General features: G+C 40.7%; 1 protein-coding gene across 3 annotated transcripts in view; it reads right to left on the bottom strand.

Moving 5' to 3' along the window:
• The window catches only part of LOC115017536 (neurobeachin-like), a 183874-nt gene that overhangs the window by 17736 nt on the left and 142394 nt on the right, over nucleotides 1-23744 (bottom strand). For all 3 annotated transcript variants that reach the window (XM_029446066.1, XM_029446069.1, XM_029446067.1), the window contains exons 41-47: nucleotides 19106-19223; nucleotides 18918-19020; nucleotides 18085-18200; nucleotides 15596-15708; nucleotides 6527-6667; nucleotides 5318-5437; nucleotides 1614-1766 (exon numbers count right to left, since the gene is read on the bottom strand). In XM_029446066.1, coding sequence (XP_029301926.1) covers nucleotides 1614-1766; nucleotides 5318-5437; nucleotides 6527-6667; nucleotides 15596-15708; nucleotides 18085-18200; nucleotides 18918-19020; nucleotides 19106-19223 — 864 coding nt within the window. The remainder of the gene's footprint in view (nucleotides 1-1613; nucleotides 1767-5317; nucleotides 5438-6526; nucleotides 6668-15595; nucleotides 15709-18084; nucleotides 18201-18917; nucleotides 19021-19105; nucleotides 19224-23744) is intronic.

The raw sequence follows: 23744 nt of genomic DNA, 5'->3' as shown, positions 1-23744 counted from the left end.
AAAGAAAGACAAAAATGGAGGCAGAGGACTATGATTTTCTGGGCGTGTGAATACACTAGTCTGTGAATGTATCAATGCAAGGCAAAATCACACATGTATCCTTCAACAGTGAGAAAATATCCACTGTAATCCTTTCTTTCCAGTCATTCTCTCTCTCCTTGTTTTTGAGATGCATACATGCCCAACTCCCAGCCTCTCTCTCCACCCCCACTACTCTGCCAGTATACAAGCCTGATAGAGCACGACTAGGCAGCGTGGGTAGAGCACAGGGAAAGGTCACCTCCATAAGACCAGCCAAGCTCTGTCACTCTGGCTGAAAAGGTCATGTATGTTCCCAGAGCCTCTTTCTACCTCTGGTCCAAAAACACTGTGGCCCATAACCTGAGGATACATAACCTGAGGATACATAACCTGAGGATAAATAACCTGAGGATACATAACCTGAGGATAAATAACCTGAGGATACATAACCTGCATGAAACGTTGTGTCTTCCTAGCAGCATTAATAAAGTTTCTATGGTTTAAAGGAGGAATTTAATGGTTTAATTAGCATTTGCCTAAATGCGATATGTATTCAAAATGCATCTGCACTGCGAGCACACGCAGTGGCCATTCATCATGTCGTTTCTGTATGAAATTGAGTTGAGCTGTTGAGTTTCTACAGTAAGTGATTCCAGATTAAAGGGAGAACAGAGTTTATCTGACGGCAAGAGACGGGTTGGATCTCCATTTCTTTTTCTGTGCTGCTCCTAAAACCTGCTGGGAGTTGTGCGGACCACATGTTGATAGGCTGTCTGTATTAAACGTGCATACACAGACGCTCACACACATGCACACGGAAAGGGCCCTACACACTGCCAAAGTGCTGAGGCCCGGCATTACAGAAGGTAACACTATAGGGCAAACTTGCCCTCAGTCCTGTCCTTTAGTGACATCACTGGGGTCAGAGGTACAGTGTTAGTATTGAGTGGTGCACTGTATTAAATGCTTCATGAATAAGACAAGGAGACACAGATGCATTGGAAGGTTAGACGGAAGAGTGGGAAATGTTTTTCTTTGCTGCTGTGAGACGGAGGCATTAAAGCTAAATGTAAAGAATTCATTTAATAATCCCAGCCTATAGTAGATTCTCAATATGTTACTACAGTATATGTTGCGGTGTATTATAAGTACAAACAGTACATAACAGGACATAATGCAGTGTGCCATATACTGCAGTGCACCTTATGAGAATGAGGATGGTCTCTACTGAATGGTATAAGAAATGTACACCTTATTAATACTATGAAGGAGACAATTATCGTTATAATGCTACTTAAAATACACATAGTTAGTGTAGTTTTCATTTCTAATGTAATGTTTTCTTGGCTGAGACAGAAAAGCAGAACATTAACAAAGATGAGGTGACATTCTTTATCATTATTGTTTTAATAATGACTGCAGACTTTCTAATATTTGATCTGAGTAATAGAGGAAGTAGTATCAGATTACAATGTAAAGTTCCTTTGAGTACCTTTTCAAAGCACAATACAAATAAAATATATTATTATAATGTGCAGGTATAACTTTGACTAAAATACCCTTTTTGACTTTGGCACATGCCTAAACCTTACCATCCTATTGATCCTAACCAGGTCTTCAGGCTTCTTGGCCCAAGCCGGCAAGTCCACGTCACAAACCATGCTCCTATCCTCCCTCATTCCCAGATGGTAGCCGTTGCTGTTGACAAACATCTCCGGGAGGTAGTAGAACTCAGGAATCAGTTCCTGTGTTTCAAAAGGAAGAGATTATCATGTTTTACAACTCACTGACAAGACCACAATGTCTATTACCACCGTGTTCCCCATATAATCGCCCAACAACTCAGTAAAGTGCAAGAAATAACATATGGGAGGATGGAGCCACGAAAAACAGAGAAAAAAGGCTCTGTATCCCACTGAGATGAAGTGAGAATTCAAGGGGAAAGGTAACACAAACAAACTTAACAGCAGGCTACGAGAAGGCGGTGAGAGGTGCTAGTCCAGTTATTCCAGGCTGAGGTGTTAGGTGTGTTAAATGAAACTGGAACTGAGTTAAGTTTTTCTCCCTGGTCTCGGGACTTTTGTGATGGGGTCAAGACCTCCCAGCGGAGGGGAAGTCAGCATGGTAAAGGAGCCCCCTCCATGCAGCCTGGTGTGATTCCATACATTGAAGAAGAGAGTAAATATTGACCTGTGTTTTGAGACAAGACTATTCCGAAAGGAATTTGCGCTGTGTTGAATGACCACACTGGTATTTGTACTTCCTTTAACTCGTGCACATTTCATTTCTTACCTTCCAGAGCAGCCGTTTATATGAATGAACTTGGGGAAACTTGCTTGAGGAATGCAATCCACTACAGTGAACATTTGAATGCCTATAATATTTTCCCGAGATACATACAGAGAAACTCTCACAACATTCATATTTGCTTACTATTTATTTTATGGGCTTGTTTTTCCAAAAACACAGCTTTTTCCAAGGCTCATTTGCAGTTTACTCTGAGATGTATGCGTCAAACTGTTCTTAAAAAGCAAGAACATTTGGACAGACAGCACTTACTTCCAACTGCATTACCATGCAACCAGCCCTAGACTTGAAGAAGAAAGAGATGTGAAATAAATTGGTGGCTTCCTGGATGTCAAACAGTCCATCAAACAACTATGGCATGCTTTAAATAGGTAATGGGCTCAAAATGCAAAACTACCCATATGGTTATTTAAGAAATGCTTTGACATAATATATTTGCAACATAAATTACTGTATGTATACTTTTGGCGAATTTGCAGTCCCCACTCTGACCCTTTATCCTCCCAATCATACAGCTAAGAAAGGATGAGTGAGTAAAGCCTCTGCACAATGAGGCATATGCACACGAGGAATGTAGATCCTCCACTCTGTCCTCATTAGGAAACATACACACAAGACAAGTTAAATGCTGTTGTCTGTGTCTTATTCTGAGATTATAAAGGAGAGTGCGAGACAGTATTTTAACTTCTTACATCAGACTTCTTTTATGTGTGTTTGTCAGATTCAGTGGTACTATGGTGTTTTATAGAGCCTGTGGGATACATGACGTGCAGAGCTTTTAGGCCCCCATAAATCACTGGGTTTTGATAGAGCGAGTTAGCATGACATGGTACAGGCCTATAACACTGCTGGTCTGCTGTTGGTCACATTTCACCCTCCGCACACGACAGGGAATGGAGTAAAGTAGCCATTCCTCTCCGTTTCCCTCGGTCTCTCACACACACACACACGATCGCACTTTCCCTCCACTTTTTCGTTTGTAAACTTCCTGCCGTAACTCACCGCCAAGCCGTTAAAACTGCCAGATCTGTTTTCAAACCACCATCCCATGGCAGCCATTAATTCTGCAACAGCATCGTAATGGGCTAACAAGTCAATCACACATGCCTCCATTGCTTTACACGGTGTCACCTTAATGACATGTTCGTCAAAATCTGTCACCAGTGGAGTTCTGCTGGATTCCTTCAGACAGCATGGTGGCAGTTTGTGCGGTAGTGTGTGTGTGTGTGTGTGTGTGTGTGTGTGTGTGTGTGTGTGTGTGTGTGTGTGTGTGTGTGTGTGCCCACTACTTCCTAGAAAATAGTGCTTCTCTCTGCCCATGGTGGCTGTGCCAGCTTAACATAAATGTGTGTGTGTGCACAGAAATAAAAGAGAGGTATGGATGCACAATAATGATAAGGTAGTCGAGGAGGTGAGGGCTTGGTGGGCGCAGGATTGTTTCCATTTGACTTGCTCTTTCAGGAGGTCATCCCCATCAGGGGTTCAGCCTCCCTTGGTCTTGTCGTCATTACTGCTGGAGGAGGCCGGGGTTAATGAAGGAGAGACCCTGGTAAAAACAAGCTGCCTTTTAATCAGAGGCCTGATGGCCCGCTCGGTGTACTGGGCCCAAGCTGACCTTAACCCCGGACTCTCCGCTCTGTCTCAGTCGCTACATGGTGGCTGCGCATGGCATTTGTGTGTCTAGCTGTATGTTTGGCTGCCTTTCAGTTGGCATGCTTTCATTTGATTTTAATTGGGAATAGTATTTCTTTGAACAATGCACTTTTAATACATCTTATGTTCAACCTTACAAATATACAAAATGAAAAACTAGGTTGGAAGTAATGCAAAGAATAATAAGAGAAATAACTGAAAAAGAGATTATTATAAAAAAGGTCAATAATCTAATCAATCAATATAGTGGCATTGCCTCATAGTTTACCCCGATTGCATCATGAGTAAACCCAACAAGCGCATGCCTAATATTTTCCTGCTTCTTATACATAATAAAATACTGTTAGTAATCCAACATTGTCCTCCACAGTACAATGTCTCTTCTAATAGATAAGTAGCCATCATATATGTGTAAAAACAAATGCCTGCAGACATACAAGTAGTTGAAAGTAGGCTGTATTTGTTAACAGGGTGGCGTTTGACTATTCAGCTGTTCGAAGGCTTGCAGCTTTCTGCCTCTGCCTCACATAGTTGGCTGCTCTCCCCCAGATCCTGGTGAGTAAAAGCCCTGTCCGTACATAAAAGACTACATTTTAAATAGCTTTTGTCATTAATGCTTTATTAATTGCCTGAGGCAACACTACTCGATGCAGGGTGTGCTAGAAATATATGACACTTTGAGGTCAGTGCGTATTCCTGCTGCGTGTTATGCAGCGGGCAAAATGGAGGCGAATCAGCAGGGTTCAGCGTTTTTGGTGACTGCTCTGTGGATTTGCAGAGGGAGGGCTTTGTCTTTCTCTCAGACACAGCCTTTGTTCAAACTCATGAGTGCTTGCATGCATAGATACAAGATCAGTCCACCTCTGAGATAGTTTGTTTTCTGCATGAGATAAATCAAATGTGCATTTCTAAGTGCTTAGGGTATCCCTGTACACTATGGTCTTTGTGATTCACTGTTTGGAAAAGGCATTCATAATTAATGGTATATATTTTTGCAGTGGTGTTGAAGCACATTGGCTGAGGAGGGGAGTATAGCGAGTGAGAGGCTTGGTATGGTTATCTTGCCAATTACACATACTGTACAGGTTGCAATTTTGTTGGTAGATATAATGGGCACTATGTAGTTATATTTCCTATCATTGTCCTCAGAATTACATATCCACAGGTCCATAACACTGGCTAAAAGAAGGTGTCTGGCAAGGAAATATATACAGTAGATAATAGATAATAACCACATATTGAACTTCCCCTTGTTTAAGGGCAGCGTTTTCCAGACATGTGTATCCATTTAAATACAAACCATGGATTTTATATTTGCTTTTGTTGTGATTCTCACCTTTACATCGGAGGTGTCCCTCTGACAGTTTCTCCAGGAGCGGGCAATGGCTGAAAAGGTGCGGTCAGGGTGGTCGAATTTGTTGTCATTGGAACTAAAGAGGAACGTGGTGAAGGGCTCCTACGGAGAAAAGCAAATTACACGTCACAAAGATCAAAGATCTCCACCCGAATCTAAAGTCATCATCATCTTTTCCATCCCCCTAATCTGCATTTTAATTTCATCCATCATAATCAACATAACGAAAATATCAGGACAGTTTGGAATTTACTGAATTACCATGCAGCTTATTAAAATACACGTGTATGAGTCTGAATTATTTGCATTATTTCATTGTAATTCTTTTCTGCGATAGACTAAGGGTTCTCTACAGAGATCAGTCATTCATTGTATCCAAGCCTCAGGGAGAATTAATTAGTGTTCTTCCTGAGTACAGTAAGCCATAACGATAATTGGCTCAAATTTGGTTTTCTTAGCCTAAGATGGCGACCGTTGCCGGTTGGAGCGGATGGATCACTCACCAGAGGAAGAAAGGGATTGTGGGAACAAACCCACAGAGGCCAATCTAACTGCTGTCAAGGGAGCTCCCTCAGTTCATCAGCCCCTTCCTAATAATAATGGGGGAGGAGGAGGAATACAGTACAAACTCCCCATGAAGCTTTTTGTTCAAATTAATAAGCTGACTTCAAAACCAAACGTACAGAAGCTCAAAGAAGCCATGCAGGTTATAAGGGCATTCTTTGTGGGGAAGAGATTGGGAGAAGAGTGCGTGTGCCTCCTCCTCCTCTTCCAGAGTAAATGAGGACAGTGCTCAGTAACCTTGATGGACATGTCTCCAGCGCTCACTGGGTTGCCTGAAACACATAAACCTGTCACAGCAGCCTCTGTAAATCATTACCCAGCCACTCTTTATTTAGTTCACATATGCCGGTTTACTGGCCTGTGAAATGTGTTTTCTGAGCGCCATTGGTCTAACTCAGGCCCAATCAAATTGAGATGTCGAGCTGTTTCCTGTGCAGAAGTTGACAGACCTCAAAGTAACAGCATCATCAAGTCTGACAAGTGACAATCAACTAATGCAGACTCAAAAATGAAAAGCTGTCTTAGGATGTTTGGCTTCATTCCTATTCAGATGCTTGACTAATTTGGAGATTTTGAACACAGTACAATAATGAGTATGAAGGTGGTTGAAGGAGTGATTTTACTCACTATTCTGACAAGCCAGTGCAGGGTGGATGCAGCTGTGGAGTAGTGGGAGCTGTAATGAGAAGGTGGCGTCTGGTCCTCTTCCCAAGTCTCATATTGTTCAGCGTAGAATGCTGCACGCTTCGGATTTAGAGCACCAACGGGCTGGAAAGAAAATAAGGAAATAAGATGTACAGTTCTTGCAAAGAAGTAATGTGCTCCTTATTTGTCCCCTGAAAGCAACCCTGAAGAAATTGTAAAGTTTGAAAGTTTCCTATTTCACATTTGTAAGTCATATGCTTTGTGAAGGCAAACTTGATATGCATCTATGGTTCTACTATTTGGATATTTTATTTGACGATGCAAGCTTGACGAAATATACTGCTGTATTTGGTTGTTTTTTTTATACTGTATGCAAAACTGTGTTTTATGATTTTTATTGTAAATTAGGATTCTTAAATCTTCCTTTGTTGATGCTTCCTTTCTTTAAAATGTCTGACATCAGCATTTTGGCTAACATTATCCCATAAATAGAAGAGATACTCTCTGGTAAACCTTCATACAAAACATGCAGCTCAGGTGTTTTATATTAAAACAATTGACACAACTATTAAAGCTGAACACTACAAAACAATAGTGAGCGGCAAAAAAAGTTTATCTATTTGATATATCAATATATTACAAAAAAAAGACTACATCTTTGTATCCACGAGGATCATATTTACAGGAACAACACCTCCATAGAATATAGTAAGTAGTATGTATGACTATGAGACAAACAAGCCTTTCAGTACCTACTTGCTCAAAGCCGTGGCCACGATCATAATCAAGTATAGATACAATTCAAATTCAGATTAAAAACAGTCAAAATGAGTTCAAATCAAAAATAGTAATAGTTATGAAATAATAATAACCAGTTTGAAGTTAAAGCAAGGCTTGAAATTCTAGTCTAGATATTACTATCTTTAAACTGTTCAGGCTTTGGTTCAGTGTAGATCTGAGCTCTATACCAGGCACACGTCTTGGAAGCATATTAACAATAGTGAGAGACAAGTCTATGATTTATAGACAAGTTCAAGGATTTAAAATCTATATTATGAGCCAGTGTGAGTACTTTATAATAGAAGCGATATGAGCTCTTTTCTTTGCTCTTACCATTTTTAACTGCTTTCTCATCACAACCACACAGTCGGACTTAACTTACATTATTGTGTCATCGCTTCAGTAAAAACTACACTTCATGTGTAGTTGCTCCAATATATGGCTTGTTGAAATACTGAAAGCGGAGCCTGATGTCATTTTCAGTGACACTTCAAAGTGTTATACTTCTCGTACAATTATAATTGACACTCATAACATAGATAAGGTTCGGACCACAGGGAATTTTAAGGAGTTTGGCTTATGGCCACGTCACCATAATGATCTCTGTGGGTCAGTATATCACCGTGCAAGCCAATGCATATGTATGTAAAGTAATTAGGGATCATTTACACAATGAAAAGTAAGAAGATAAGTAAATTATTTTATGAAACTTAATTTTAAAACTTAAGCTAGTCGGATTCATATAACGTAATACATTTGACCTACTTCTTGGGCAACCACACAAGTTACACTCAAAGCCTCATACAAGAGGGATCTGCTTTGCGGTCCATTGTTTTTTTCTGCATGAAGCACCAGTGCTAATCTATTTTGAGTCTCAAAATGAAAAACGTTAGAGGCACCAACAGGTCTCATGACTCGTCTTCCATCTAAATCAAATTTTAATAATCATACGGCTATATGAAAGTCATTGAATGATAATGGGAAATATTCACTCCATATACTTGTAAAATAGATTATTAGAGTGCACAAAAGCATGCATAGAATATGCATATGTTTGTGTAGCCCATAGCCAGTGAAGGATCTTGTACTATATATGTATATATAGCGACAAAGTGGCCTTGTGACAAAGACTATTCTGCCAATAATCCCATCATGTAGCAGGAGTGATGGTCCAAACGCATGGCTGCGGGGAAATGTAATTAATGTAATTAATACCGGCAGACAATGAAGCTACAGTATATCGACTTTGATTTACAGGTAGAAATATTGTGTTCCGCTAATAGTGTTAAGGATTGCTTTCCTATTTCTTGTGTTAAGACAGCACAAGGAATAGGAAAAGCATAATTGAACACAATTAAGATAGACTTGCAGAGTCTTAGTAGTTCCCCATTAGGCTACATGTGGTGAGTCTGGCAGCGAGGCTGGGGGAGAGTTCAGGGCAGTCAAGGAGCTTTACTCTGGGATTTGTCTGTCAGACCCCATTATTCTCCTGAACCCTAAAAATGTCCTGTTGCGCTGTCTTCTGTCTGAAATTTACAGGGGTAAGGTGGCAAGGGTTAGCAGGATGGCGCGCTGAGGATGGAGGGAGGAGATATGAGCGTCTCCTTCTAAATGTTGTGGGTAATCCATGTGGATTAACCCTGGCTGACCTGATTTACACCCAACGCACCCACTGAGCCAAACACTTTACTCAGCACTGTTACTCCCATCTGTGTTCAGAGCCCTTCTGTGCTTCTGGGCACTACTGCTGAGAGTTACCATGCCCTATACAATATAGTGTAATCTAATAATGCAACACCATAGGCTGTGGAATTAAATCACTAATCAGTCAATTCAATCATGACTGAAACTTTGAATATGAGTGTTATAGTCAGCTGCCATTTATTGCAGTAAAACATCTACCTTCACCTTTCCTATTATTTATATTAGAAGTAGAGGAAAACCTATCTTCTAAAAAATTTCATAATCCTAAACAGTTTCTTTGTTGTTCTGCATTTGAAGAACTGCTGCCCAATTATTGTGAGGATATACAATTCTAAAAAATACATCACTGCTATATTTATTTGACATCCATCCAATTATTTCATAGTTAGGCCAAACCTAGGACAGCGTGGTTAATTATTTAACCGCAGCCTCAGTAATAATTTAAATTGTACTGACACCATCACTGGGTTTTTGCCCTTTGGCGGCTGTTTCATTTCCCTGTGTTCTTAAGGCAACAAAATTACTCCCATTAAACATACGTTTAGTGGCGAATAAATTGCTTTCTCTGCCTTTTCAATCACCCTGTCCAATATAATAGCCTCAGAGGCATATTGGCAGTCAATATTAATATACTCAGTACCACTGACTCAGTAACAAAGGAGAAAAGGGCGGCTGGTAATGTAATCAATGGCAGCTTTTCCACCTGAAAGCTGCAGCTCAGAGGTCAGAAGAAATAAAATAAAAGCCCTCCATTTAAAATTCACTTATTCTAACACTATTAAAATTGCAATATTATTCGTTTTGGCTGGTTGTGTGCAACCTCAGTGCGACAGACAGACTCTCTTGGTCATTTTGAAGATTATGCTCATATCCATGTGTGGCACAGTGCACATGCCTGAAGCTTTAAGTCAAAATTAAACCTTTTTTTTTTTTTGTTCTTCCTCAGAATTTAATGGCAGTCCACATCAGTGTTAGCACAATTGAATGGACTGAAAGAGAAGTTTATTGAGATCTGCATAGATTTATGGGGTGATAATGGCCTTGCATGTGACGTCTTGGCCCAGCTGGATCAGGGTGCAAGCCACAAGACGTCTCGCACTCTGTAAAACCGCTGCTAGTGTAACCAACACATGTTAGAGCTGTATGAAAGATCCAGGTAATATATGTGACAGAGGAAGAAGAATAAGGAAAAAACAACTGCACATAATAACAATGCGCAAATGAGAGAATAAGTAAACAATTTACATAAGAGGTATGAAAACTAAAAGCTTACAAATGGCAAAGATCTTGATTTACAGTGTTATTAAATGTTTTACTCGCCCATTTTAATATTATCGTACCAGGAAAAGCTTAAAAACAAACTAAGCCCTATTAGCATAGTCAGGAACATGTGATATGAAACATATAATTGTGCATTAAGCTGACAATAATACAATACATGCAAAAAGTACATCCAGACTCAAATTTGCTGCCACCAACCTCTCAACCTTTTCCTGAGACTAAACTAACCACACAATTCTAAAATAAGGAACAGGGAAGGGATCAAAAGACATGTTTCCTGACAAGTTATATCCTATTAATTCTTCTATTTTGCGCTAAATAAATCAGGCAAAAATGTTCTCACAGTGTTCCTGTGTCGTTCAGCTGTGTAAGCATAAATTTAATAAGACATTTTCTATGGGACTTGTAGAGGTAACGATGGCTCTTATTTTGTTTTCGAGAAAACTTGTGTGGTTACTGAGCTGGGATAATTATACTGACTGCAAGGCAACACTCAGTTCACCTACATCCTGGAAGGAGTTATTCTTTGTTACAGGTTGCTGTCATCCAGGATTTACACCTGGCAGAACATTGCTCAAATTGGGACTGTTGTACAGAAAATATATACCAAACTCAATGTAATGTAAAAAAATGTTTTTAAAAGGAAGAATAAAAGGCAACAACAAAATATAGGTAAAGTAAAGATAACACATTTCTCAGCTAATGAATACAGTTACATTGATGCTAATGTGTAGACATATGCGGGGTCACACATTAGGAAAAAACACGATTAAATGGAAACAAAAGGAAAATAAAAGCTTTCCCGTGTATAAACATTGGGTTGTAAACCAAAGTGTTGAGTGTTGGTTAGTGAGGTTATTGTCAACATGAGACGATAAAGTAGACTGTGATTAACTGATCCTGAACAATGCCTGGTTGTATCGTCTCCTTGTGCATTGAACACCTTATGTGTCCTGGTACTTGTTTGATATGACTTTGTCAACCTATAAATGTCCAATTGTTGTGATTGCAGCTCCAATTATAATAGGCGATGATTCAAAATATTCTGTATAGAAATGTCCAATTCTGGTCAAATAACACTTCAAATATGAATGCGTATGTTGTATGCTTCCGATATGCTTTTGTTTTGACATGAATGAAAAGACAGCTCAACATTTCTGAGGAGAATGTATGATTGATTAGGTTTTCAATGAGAAATAAAAACCCATTTATGATAAGGTAGGATAAGCACTTCAGTAGCACTTTCGTACCTTTATTCCCGTCACAGTCACATCTGTTAATGATCCCAAATCCGGCTTTGCGTAGCTCCCTCGATATAACCAACAATAATCACCTCTTCCCTTTTCCCTGCATTGCATATCACATTGATCACAGATATAAGACAATGAAATAGACTGCATTAGACAGTTCCGCACTTGCTCCTATCCGAGTTCATTTCTTGTATAACACCTGACCCAGTGAAATACATCAACACGACTAAACAAAGTATGATCAAACTTGGATTTGGCTTCAGATTCAATCAGGATCATTTCTGGTGTTGCTTTCCAAATGCATGAAATGAACCCGGCTGCTGGTGAATGAGTGTACAGAGAGTACCTCCATTTGTTTGGTTATATCTAAGCTACCTCCCAAAGAGACGCATATTGCATTTTATATTTCAAAAGTAATTACATTACAGTATGTTGCTATGGTGCTCTGTCAGGAGAAGTCACGGTCATTTTGCTTGCCTCGTCAGAGGCAGGGCTGCATGCAGCTCCAGTCTAATGCAATCAAGTTGCTCAAACTCAAGATAAAGCAGATGTGCTCCCAAACAGCCTGACTGGAGAGGAAGTGAGGGTGAAGCAGGATCCATTATGGAAGGAAACATGTGGAGGGTGTCTTTACAGCAGCCAAGCTTTGAGAATGAAACATATTAAAATAGCTTTCTTTATCTCAGCACAGCTCATTCTAAATATAATTACATGGGTAAGCCAACATTATCAACATTATTTTGGCCATTTTCAGTAAATTACACGGGTTGAGAAATGCTCTTTACAAAGGATACATCTAATCATTTTTAGTCCAAAGTCCAAAGTCCTTAGTAGCACAGTGTTGAACCACATCTGCTTCTTTCGCATTCTTATGCAATTGTATGAATTTCCAACACATCATTTAACAGCTATGAGGAAGATTAGCTTCCCCCTATCTATCATCCACTTGTCACTCCATCACGAAATAATCATTAGAATCTAATGAAACACTTCACTGCATGAATGTGTCTGACATCCAAATATGCAGAACTCTGGCCTAGAGGCAAAGCAATGTAGTGTTCAATAGCACTGTTCACAGCTGACTGCATGCCTAACCAGCAGGTAATTTTAGGTGTGCGCAGTAGTTTTGGGAGGATATTATTTGGCAGATTAGCTCAAGCATTTTGTACATTGCTGTCCATCAAGTGACAGCCAGCTGTAATTAACAAACAGGTCTCAACTATGACTCTGATCTGTGGGAAAGAAAACACCCAAATTGTGCAATGACATTGTGCGATAGTTTGAGAATCGTTTAGTATTAATGATGCTTCAGTTTGTAGTCTAGAGTTTAGTTTTATCCAGTGATTGACAACAAAGTAATGATATGAACATTCATCTTTATGATACTGCAGCTACCTGAGCTCTGGAATGACATATGATATTACATGGTTACTAAATGTAGAAAGCACTTTGGCTGGTTATCAAACACTTTTTAGGAACAGACTGTGAATGTGTCTGAAAACTGTTTCAAAGTATTATTATTTTTTTAAACGCACTGAATGTTTTGTTAGATTTGTAAACTTTTTGCATAGTCTTTAATCAGACAGTTGCTTAAATGATCATTTAGTTCTTGCATTATTTTAGAAAAGTTCTTGTACAACTGTTTGGCAACATTGAATATTTGAGAAGTTTGACTAGATTTTATAGGAATAACATCATATTGGTATTGGTACTGAAACATTGGTATTCTATCAAAACATTTTAAACAATGCCCAATCTTATTTACCAAACACACAGTCTGTGTGGGTACACAACCACACCCACTGGACATGCACCTCAGAGAGACACACACAGCCCTAATATACAATGAACAAGTCTCTAGAGACTATGCTGCTACCTCTGATCCATAATTGAACAAAAGGGCAGACCAAGCAGAGAGGAGATGTGTGGGGGCCACTGTCCCTCCCTGCTACACTAGCTGTGAACTTTTGGAGGTAAGAGCCCCGGGGTTCCAAGGACAACTGTCAGGAGACACGGGCTGTGAACTCATGCTAATGAAGGCAGCTCAGCCCTGTAAACAGCATGGGAGGATGTCACTGGAATACATTACAATACATAACTGTCTCCCCGGGGCAGGAGGTTTGCACATGGCTCAGCCATGATCACCAACCCCCTAACACACACACACACACACACGCAGACGCACACACACATCCCGTGGCTCTCTTAGCCCACCTGGATGCCCCAAAGGCCGGAGCCGCCAAAAGCAGACAAGTGCTGGAATAACAACTGAGCTGTTTGTTCTGGATTTGTTCTGGATTTACTGAAATGTGAAGAAGTGCTCCAGAGCAGTGGGTGCTCATTTTCCAAATTCACAACTCTCTATCAAACTCGTCCACGATTCTTTGATTGTTTCATAGTAACTTCTCCCACTGCAAAACACAGCACACGCATGTCTTGAAAAGCTGAAAATTGCCACAAACTGTTGAGAACTGAGATGGCGAAGCGAGGCTCTTAGTCAGAACGACGGCGCTTTGACTTGGTCAGAATGTCGGCGATTTGAGGGAAACAAGGGGGAATGAGGGAGCGAGAAAGTGAGCGAGAGAGAGAGCTCAGACAGGAATGTGACTGTTTTCAGGTCAGTGAGCTGCAGTTTGCATGTGCAAGAGAGAGAAAGAGAGAGAGAAAGAGAAGGGGGCTGGTAAACAAGTAAACCGGGCCACAGTTTGTGGTAGAGTGATCTGCTGCCTTTTCCTCTTCAGTCAAAGACAGAGCAAACATAATGCTGAACTTTATGTCCCAGGGTTGTGGGGTATTAGTGTCATTGTGTCTGAGCTCTTGTGATTTGGCAGCGTTAGCAGGACTCTCGCTACCGCACAGCTTGATGCGTTTTTGAACCGCCATATTTAGAAAGACTTTCACAGCGACTCTGTGCTCATGAGCTGCTCTTATCAGCACATCAAGTTTGATATTCTAATCCAAGCAGAAACTTCAATTATTTAAATGACAATGTTTTATTAATAAAATGACCAGCTATATTATACATTATACAGTATGTGATGAGTGTTTGTGTAGAAGTATATTATAAAGACTAGCGCTGGGCAATAATTAAATATATTACATAGTGTTCTATGAATTTTGGTTGTCCATTATGTTTTTATTATGATTAACTGATGTTTTGGTTTAGCTCTAAACACAACATTGACATGTTATCACTTTTGAAGTTTCATTTTATTTAATCTATTAGGATACCCATTATTAGTAGTAATAATATTAATAGTTGTAATAGTTGCTTATTCACGCATCCAGCAGATATGTTGCAACATTAGCATTCATTTGGAGTCGAGCTTCTAGCCACTTGGGAATGTAAATCCAATAGTCGCTCTCATTTTGCTCTCTACCAACTCCTGTGATAAGTATCTGGCCACTATGTTCACCAACTAGTCACTAACTTTGTCTGTCTGGCATGAGCAGAACTGCAGAATCGGGTGATAATTCTCTGTGGGTTCATCAATATGAGCGAGCCCTTTCACGAACAAGTAGTCAGGTCATTTATTGTTAATATGAAAAATATTAATTCAAGCAACTTTAACATTGTGATAATGTTTCAACCACATGTCCCAGTTCTCCTCAAGAAAATTATATTTTGATTACATGATGTATCTAAAGCCACCTTTCTGAAAGAGTTGTTAATTGTGAGTATGATACTGTAGTGTCTACTCTACAAGGTACATGTGGTTATAAAATGTATAAGTCTCTCTAATGCAGAAACAAAGAAGCTACTTGTGCTGAGACAATACAGTACCGAATAAATGGGGAGTAAACTTACATAACATATTTGAGTGCATTTTATGATGTTACAATAAGCTTTTTATACTTTCTGCATTTCAACTCATGAGTTTAGACTCTGCACATGATTTCTGAGCTATTAAATATGATATTCTTTTACAGTCTGGGCCTTAATAAGGAAATCCCCTGCCATCAGAGCCAGCGGCCCCTACTTGCACCCCATCTTATCCGTGTCATACTGAGGTGCATGGCCAAGAGGCCTCGGTACCTTTGAGAGATCTCTGAAGTTCCCTGGTAAGGTCAGGTCCAGTTCCTCTGAGTCGTAGTTGGTGAGGACCCAGGGAAAGACCGGGTACTGGTTCAGGTCATTGTATGTCCTCCCTAGACACGTAGAGCAGACAGAAATCTGTGAGTGATGAAGGATTGGAAGGGAACAGAGGGGTTGAAAGTGGGGCAGGGTACACTTGAGGCTTCAGTTACATTGGGGGATCAGCATGCAACATTCCAACAAGCCCCCAATCTCAGAGTCCTCAATCAGACACACTTCCTGTTTCATACGGCGTCTGCCAGAGAAACACATAAACTAATGGCAAGCTCGCTCTGCTATTAGAGAATATTTTCTGTGCTCCCCATGCCTTTTCCTGCTGAGTGGACTCAATGGACTGTGGGATTTACAGGAGGCCTGATGAGGCAGTCTTTAAAATGAGAGGAGTGGATTAAAAGAGTGGATATAGATTATTCTGAGGGCCATGACTCCAAACCCCTGAAATGTAAGTGCACATCTGATTGGCCAGATGTGAATTTCCTCTATCCTCTTGCATTGGGAATATGGTTTTCAGATGGCAAAATGTGTCATAGGAAATCCATGGGAAAAGTCAAGAGCATGTTCCATGTTGTCATTAATGCTCTACTTTTCTTTTGAAGATGACACTGATACTGCTGTGAGGTCAGGTGGTGGCCAGTTGTAATCCAGGATTGGGCTAGGGCTGCTATAGAGTACATAGAGGAATTTTTACTAGTGGTAATAAATCAAGCTAAAAATGTAGGCTCAAAGCAAATTGATAGTAAACAGGCAACAACAAAAAAAATGAAACTAAATTGTAAAAGGGATCAATTCCAAGGTCTGACCACATTCCTATGACATCCTTTCTTAATAGAATAAAAAGGTTACCACGTTCTTTTCCCCAGAAACATTTCACATTCTTTTCTAGAGTTGATGTTGACTAGACTATACCACGCCATCCTAAGTCTTATACTAAAACTGTAAGGATGGCTTTTTAAACAGGAGGTCAACTTAAACTTCAAAGTTACAAATGATCACATCATTACACAGGGAACATTTCAGGATATCTTTACATTAATAATGTTACATTTTCATGATTGATGACTGTCCAAGAATATCTGATCAGCAAGTTCAATTACACAAGGAACATTGTCTTCTTAAGATGACATTCAAGCTATATCTTGTAATGGCCAGCACATTAAAAGCTTTAAGCATTTCAAATCAAAGCAGTATCAGGAAGTGGCAACTCTAGGGTCAGGATAATTAATGCTGTTTTATTACATCTAATTGAAAGTTCATGCATCAGTATAAAATGCAATACAATGAAATGGGATCCTTCAATGATAACAGTCCATCAAGTGTTTAATGATCGTCTCCAACATTTTATCAACTTACACCAGTCCAGCACCGGCATGCATCTGCTCGCTCCTGCACTGCAGCAGGTCGGCATTAGATAATCTGAATCTAGCAGCGTGTGTGACAGGCTAGTCAATGGGAAGGCTTCGGCAGAATATCCAGGGTCTGAGGGAGAGCTAGAGAGTATAATTACCCAGGTTAATTCCACATAGTAAATAGGAAGCAGCAAGCCTGTGAAAGAAGAGTTGGGTGGGTTGGTGTGTTTCGACCTGCTGCTGCTGAGGCCTGAGTTGGGGTGGCAGCATGTTAATAAGAGTGGAATAGTGTTTAATTAGAAGACCACTTCCCGCTCGCACCTCTTCCCAGCACGTCATCCCCCCCAGCCTGTCTGCCGCCCCACACTATTCTGACATCCCTGTCAGCCCAGGTCATTACCAGGGACTTTTAATGAATTTTCGGCATGTTTTTCTGTCTGCCTTACATCTAATTAGCTGACAATAATGTATCGAACTCAAGCACAAGCTAAATATAAATATGCATGAATATGCAGCGAGAGAGAAGATGACACCTCTTGGAGCAGAGTAGCGTGCATTCGCTCTCGCCTTCCCTGTTAGTTGCAGTTCAGATCAGAGAGTCGACAACAGAACCTCTCAACTCCGCAGACACACATGTGTACGCTCTCACAAAGTCAGGCACTAATTATCTGGCAAAATCTGCTGTGCCTGCTCTTTGCTTCAAACAGCACACTCACATGAACAGTGAAGTATACCTCGTTGAGCACCACTTAAGGTTACCATGGATTCTTAAACCGATACGACATACCTGAGCCCACTTATCGTATGTTTCCAGTGCCACTGACATATAAAGTTTATTGATCATGATGGCTAAACTTAAAGTCATAAGACTCTAATGGTAAAAAGATTCACGTAGGTAATAGATTAAAACCTCACCCTTTCACTGGTTGTGATTTTTGCCAGGATAAGGAAGAAAACAAATCAGAATCTATCTATTTAACTGATGGCTCTGAAAAAGAGAATACATTATTTTCATATTTTCGGCTACTTCCAAATTGAAAGCATAGAGTTTCATTTTGGCATCACAGCACTGTAAAGCCTTACCTGCGATAGTGTTGAGAAACATGAGGTACTCAAAGTTGGAGATCTCTCTCCTCTGCCAGCGCTGGGTCATGTTGGAGGATTTGAAAAGCTGCCGAGGAGTGGCCATGGAGATGCGCCTAAAGAAATTCAAACAACAAATCCAGCAACAGAAGGTTTGTGTTAGTGTATTAAAACCTACATTCTTAAAAAGTCAACTGTATATGAAGCTATGCTTACATTTTTAAAGGTTTGGCCACATCACAGTGAAACCGGTACAAGAATGATGACATTTCATAGGTGATAACCGGCTCTTTGTCGAGCATGTCAGTTTTAGAATGAACATACTGAGAAGAAAAGCATGAACAAAATGTCAAGCTGCAAATGAGAGAATAATTATGGCATCCAATGCAATGGCATTCATATTTATAGTTTTGATTAAATGAGATTAAATGAAAGGTAGGTTGATTTACTATGTCTTGATTCAGGATGGCTTGCTTTATATCTACTGAATTAACGAAATACTTGGGAAATGTGATTGTTTTGTAACAGTGTATGAATGGGCCTGTTAGCACTATGAGAGTCTAAAGGGAATATGTGGGTTTTCTCTGGTCAGTGGCCTGGCTTTAGCCCTGCTGTATAGAGTCTTCTGTCAGAGAATTAGGTCAGTTCAGTCAGGGTCAGTGCACATCCACTTCAATAACTGGAGCAATGGGACTTCAAATGACTCTGCTGCAGGCCAGGCTGCACAGATGTTACACACAACACAGAGGAGGTAACATTGGCCATGAAGGAAATACAGTATTAGAAATATTTAAGAGTGCTAAATTCAGTTTCTTTTGACATCTGTGACCCACCTGGCTTGAGGAAGTCCATAGCTGGTGCCCACTCCCACTCGAGGAAGACTGTAGACCACTTTCTTTACCGTGGCCTGGTCAGGAAAGTTGAACATGACTGATGCTGTGAAACAGTGAGAGATATCCCTGAGTGATGAAGAGCAGGAGAAGCATGGATTTCAAATGCTGTAATTGGCACTTCCACTTACTTCTGTTGGCCATAAAGACCTCCATCGCAGTGTTCTGCAGGAGGTAGCGTCTGGAGAATACCGCCCGAATCTCACTGAACATCCACTTCCCATGTAAACCCTCAGTGTATGCTAAGACCTAGAAGGGCAGAAAAAGAAGAGAGAATGTCTCCTCAGGTTATAATAGCTGTATGAAACCAGAGGTTGTGTCAGGTTACAGATGATAAAGACTACTGTCCAGATCAATATGTTCATTATTAAAGTTGCATATGACAAACAAGAACACATCACCAGCACAGCATGTTGCAGATCTGACAGTCAAGTGTCGCAACAGGCTTTTAGTTTATTGTGTAATGTTTCTCTACATTGCCACTGGTATAGCAGTACTTTATCCCAATTGAAAGCAGGCAAGCTCTCAGAGTATGATTTTAATTATTCAAACTAAATAAAGTATGGGTGTAAACTAAGCTGCTGCTTTGTTGCGATATAGACACAAAAGCAATGAGTGAGCCAACTCCAGTTTTCCAAACTGTATCACACAATAGGACATTAGATGTGAGGGTTATTCTACAAAAGAGAGATCAGGGTTCAACATTTGTTTACTGCTTTACTATTAACAACTTGGCAGCTATTACACTTTTTAGTATTTCTTTGTAAACCGTCTTGTTTATGGGCACCACAACAATAGTTGGTAAGACAATGAATAGTGCTATGAAAATCATACCGTATCTCAAGGCTCTTTTCTACATACTATGAAGCTCCCTCCAGACTCTCTTTGAGTGTTTCACAGTTTTTCAGCTGGTTTATAAAACTCAACTGGTCAAAAAGAATGCCCCTCTGGTTTAGTGACACATAAATAATCAATAAAAACTATCATGCCAAGGAGAGGAGAGAGCAGACAAAGGATCATTAGTGTACGCAGCACTACTGGGACTGCAGGGCCACAAACATAAAACAAAGTCAGTTGTTCTGACAGGTGAGAATGGTCCCCTCACACACCTTTCTCCCCCTCCTTCCATCTCACTTCCCTCTGACTGAACAATTGTGTCCAACAGTGTGAGCCGAGGAGCAACCTCATCAACTTCCCAGGTTATAATCACACATAGGTTCTGTTCAGAGAGGGTGTGTGAGAGAGAATAAAGATATAACAGGGTAGTAAGAAGGTGAGGCCTTACAGTACAGTAGTGTGTGTGGGTGTCTGGATGTGTGTGTGGGGGTTATTGAGGTGGAGTAGGCAGGGAGGGAGGGATGCCAGAGTGAGATGTTCAGCTGGGTTAGGTCTGATGCTAATGCTCATTTAAAATAGTGACAGGCTCGAAGAGTGCAGCGCGAGCCAGGCTGCCTTAATTTCTCCCTGGAATAGCTCATGCCCGACCTCCGTGCCACATCCAAAATCTCTGGAGCTCAATTAAAATTGGATTAGGTGGAGATACTGGATGTGCAGCACAGCATCTCTGGTGCTCTCCTCCCAGTAATGCCCCTGCCTGACACCTCTGCAACCCCCAACTCAAACAGTTGTCATAGAGACAGCACGGCCCAGAGGAAGCAGTGTGCTGACTGGAGAGGGAGTAGAGAGGAAGGGAGGTGAGAAGGAGGGAGGCCATGGCCATGGAGCTGTGGGCGCAATGTTGAGGGCCAGCAGCAGCTCGCTAGGAGGCAGGGTAGCCTTTACCCCCCCTCCCCTCCCCCCACTACTCTGCAGCCAGATGTTGTGGAAGTAGTGTTCTGAATACAATGCTGAAAGGCAAGTCATACAGATATGCACCATGGGAAGGCTATAACAGCTTACTCCATCAATGCACTAGCAAGCTGTTATTTGAATACATATTGAGTTATTTGGATGTCAAGAGACTTTAAATGTTTGTCACTTTCAACAAAGTCTCTATTGATTTTATCATTTTACCATAACCGTGCCATATATTTGCCTACACATTTTTGGATATATATTATATATATTACAAAGGAAAATGTAACCAGCAAGTAATAAAGAAAATGCAGTTCACACAGGTCACTTCAGGTTATTGAGGATTGAACAATATATAACAGCAATAAAATAGTACATGATGGTCAATATAATATTGTTTTAGCACTGGCTGTCTCTTGTTACCCAGCTGACAAAGTACAGGCCAAAGGGTTAGCTGTCAACAAAAGAGAGGCTAAAGAGAAGAAAAAAGAGCTGATTTCAAACAGCCAAGATCAAAAAATTTGTCATAACAACAAAGCTTTGGTTTAAACCAACATGCAGGGCCCCTGTAGACTTGGAGATTTGACAAAGCCCAGCCCTCATTTTTGGAGGCCCAGCTGTAAAAAATGCCATTTAATGAACCTGTCTGCTGAAGCTGTCCCCTGCCTGTCAGAGGTGTCAGCCAGTGACAAGCGCTGGGGACGGCCGCCTCCAGTCACAGACAGGCCTGCCAGCTGGAGACTTCGGCCCCAATCTAATCACGCCACCAGGAAGGGACCGACGCTCTGCTCTTGGTCTGTCACGCTCAGGGCTGGGGGAGCAGTGAGGGGGTGGGTGAAGGGGTCTGGTATGGCCGACAAGCGCAGCCTTTTGTTTCCACACAGGTCCCTCCACGCAGGCTCATTAAGAGCCACAGGCGCATGCGCTGCTCTGCCAGCTGCAGGCAGATATACCTCTACAGCATAATAGCCATAATGCAATTTAACGTCTCTGTCCTCTCTTTCCTTTATTCCCCTTCTCTTCTTTGCTTGATTTGAAAGGGGGCAGGCTGCATTCTGCCTGTAGAACATCACAGGTGGAGAACGGAAAAATATTGTGACAGATGAGATGAGGAGAGGCACAGGTGACACCGGTGTTTAGGCTGAAACTCATATATGATAATGTGCAGATGTTCAAATGGAGCACATCAGTTAAAAGCGATAGGAAGCCACTTCATGCATGGAAATAGAATCTAATCATATCTGACTTCCAAATAGTTTTAATCCAACATTGGCTGAGGCACTATGACAGACGTTATTAATAAATCTAATGATGACATTTTCTCCCATATGGGACAATACAATCCCCCTTCCCTACATTTATACCAAAACAGGAAAATAATATAATTCAGTGAGACCTCCAAGCCGGCATGACTGATATATTTATATGAGACTGTGGCGCACTCTGACAACCTGGTATCACAGCACCTCCGCTGCATTCATCTAAGATTTGTCTAATAGGCTTCCACTATAAAGCCTCACAACTGCATGGTCCCAGGCGGCCAGAGAGAACAGCGAAGTGGAAGAATAAGGGGAGGATACGAGCGGCAGTTTCATTTTTAGTGATACTCCCCCAGGAGCGAGTGGGATGGATTTCACACATGGCAATTTGGAGGATCAGCACACACTGCGTATACAGTATTCAATGGCTGACCCCAGGCAATATGGGCCAAATCTGTGAAGAGGTTGAGCAGTCAGAGAAGGCAAATAAAAACCATAAAGCTTGGTAACAGCGAGAGCAGAGAGCAACTCTCAGCTAAGTGGTAGAGCATCATCAGCCATGTGGGTGACACAAAAGTAAAACTCTCGAGGCTAAATCAGAGCTAGGACGTTTAACACAATTAATAAACAAATAACTTGAAGGGTCTGTTCACACAAATTAAAATTAAATAAAAATATTTTCTTACTAACCCATTGGATATCAAGCTATCTATGTAGAAATGTAGTTTTAGTTTGATTTGTCTAGAAGTCAGCCTCTGAGATAAAGGCCTCTATTCCAATACAATGGAAATGATTGGAAGTGACAGAAACAATGATCTTTTTGATATACATTTTCACTGTCAAATTAAACCAAAACTATCTGATAAATAAATACCACTATGAGTGAGGTGGAACAAATAAATGTTTTGTAATTTGGGTGAATTTGTAAACTTGAACTTGAAAAATTTAGGAATAAACGTAAAAGTGTACATATTCTTCTTTCTACCAATGATTCAGGTGTTGCACACACAGTGAAATTAAACTAATGTTACCACATCAAACTTTAAGAAGTCGCGCAAACAGAAATCTTAGTTGTCTGACCACGACACGCCCAAATCCACACTTTTATTTCAGCTTTAATCCCATTTCCATCCTGCAAGAGTTATGCCTGAGCATCAAAGCACGTTTCTCAACTGATCCCCCCTAAATGTGACAACTGTTATGAAATGCATGAATACAAAATGTAAAAGATTCCCACAGATTATAAAAAGAAAAAAATCCACTTTCCACTTGGTTCCTTACTGTGAGAGCCATATCTCAACTTCAATAAAGTAGCAAGCTCCTAATGCAGGTATGGGGGAAAACAAGATACAGATTTGCATAATCAGTGTCACTATACATTTGGGTGGTAGCTGGAGTGTGGCAAGATGACACAGCTCGGGTGCTCTGGCAAGACCAGTGGGATAAAGGAGATGAATATGCATTAAACGTGCTGACAGTTCACTGCCCCAAATGTCCAGCCAAGTTTGTCAATAACATTTATGTCAGGGATGGTATTTCACGCACATTAGCAGGCCCTGCAGCGCTGTCTTCAACACTGCCATGGTAGGACAGGTGGGAGGAGCCATTTTCCTAGTGTGCTATTTCTTCTTAAAGAGTCAAGGCTCTTTAAACATTGTTTATCCGTCTATGTTAAAATATAAAGCCTCAAAAAATGCAATGAAAAAAAAAATCCAAA

The sequence above is a fragment of the Cottoperca gobio genome, chromosome 13 (genome assembly GCF_900634415.1).
Source record: "Cottoperca gobio chromosome 13, fCotGob3.1, whole genome shotgun sequence".
Classification (NCBI taxonomy): domain Eukaryota; kingdom Metazoa; phylum Chordata; class Actinopteri; order Perciformes; family Bovichtidae; genus Cottoperca; species Cottoperca gobio.
This window is presented reverse-complemented; position numbering and strand designations above follow the sequence as displayed.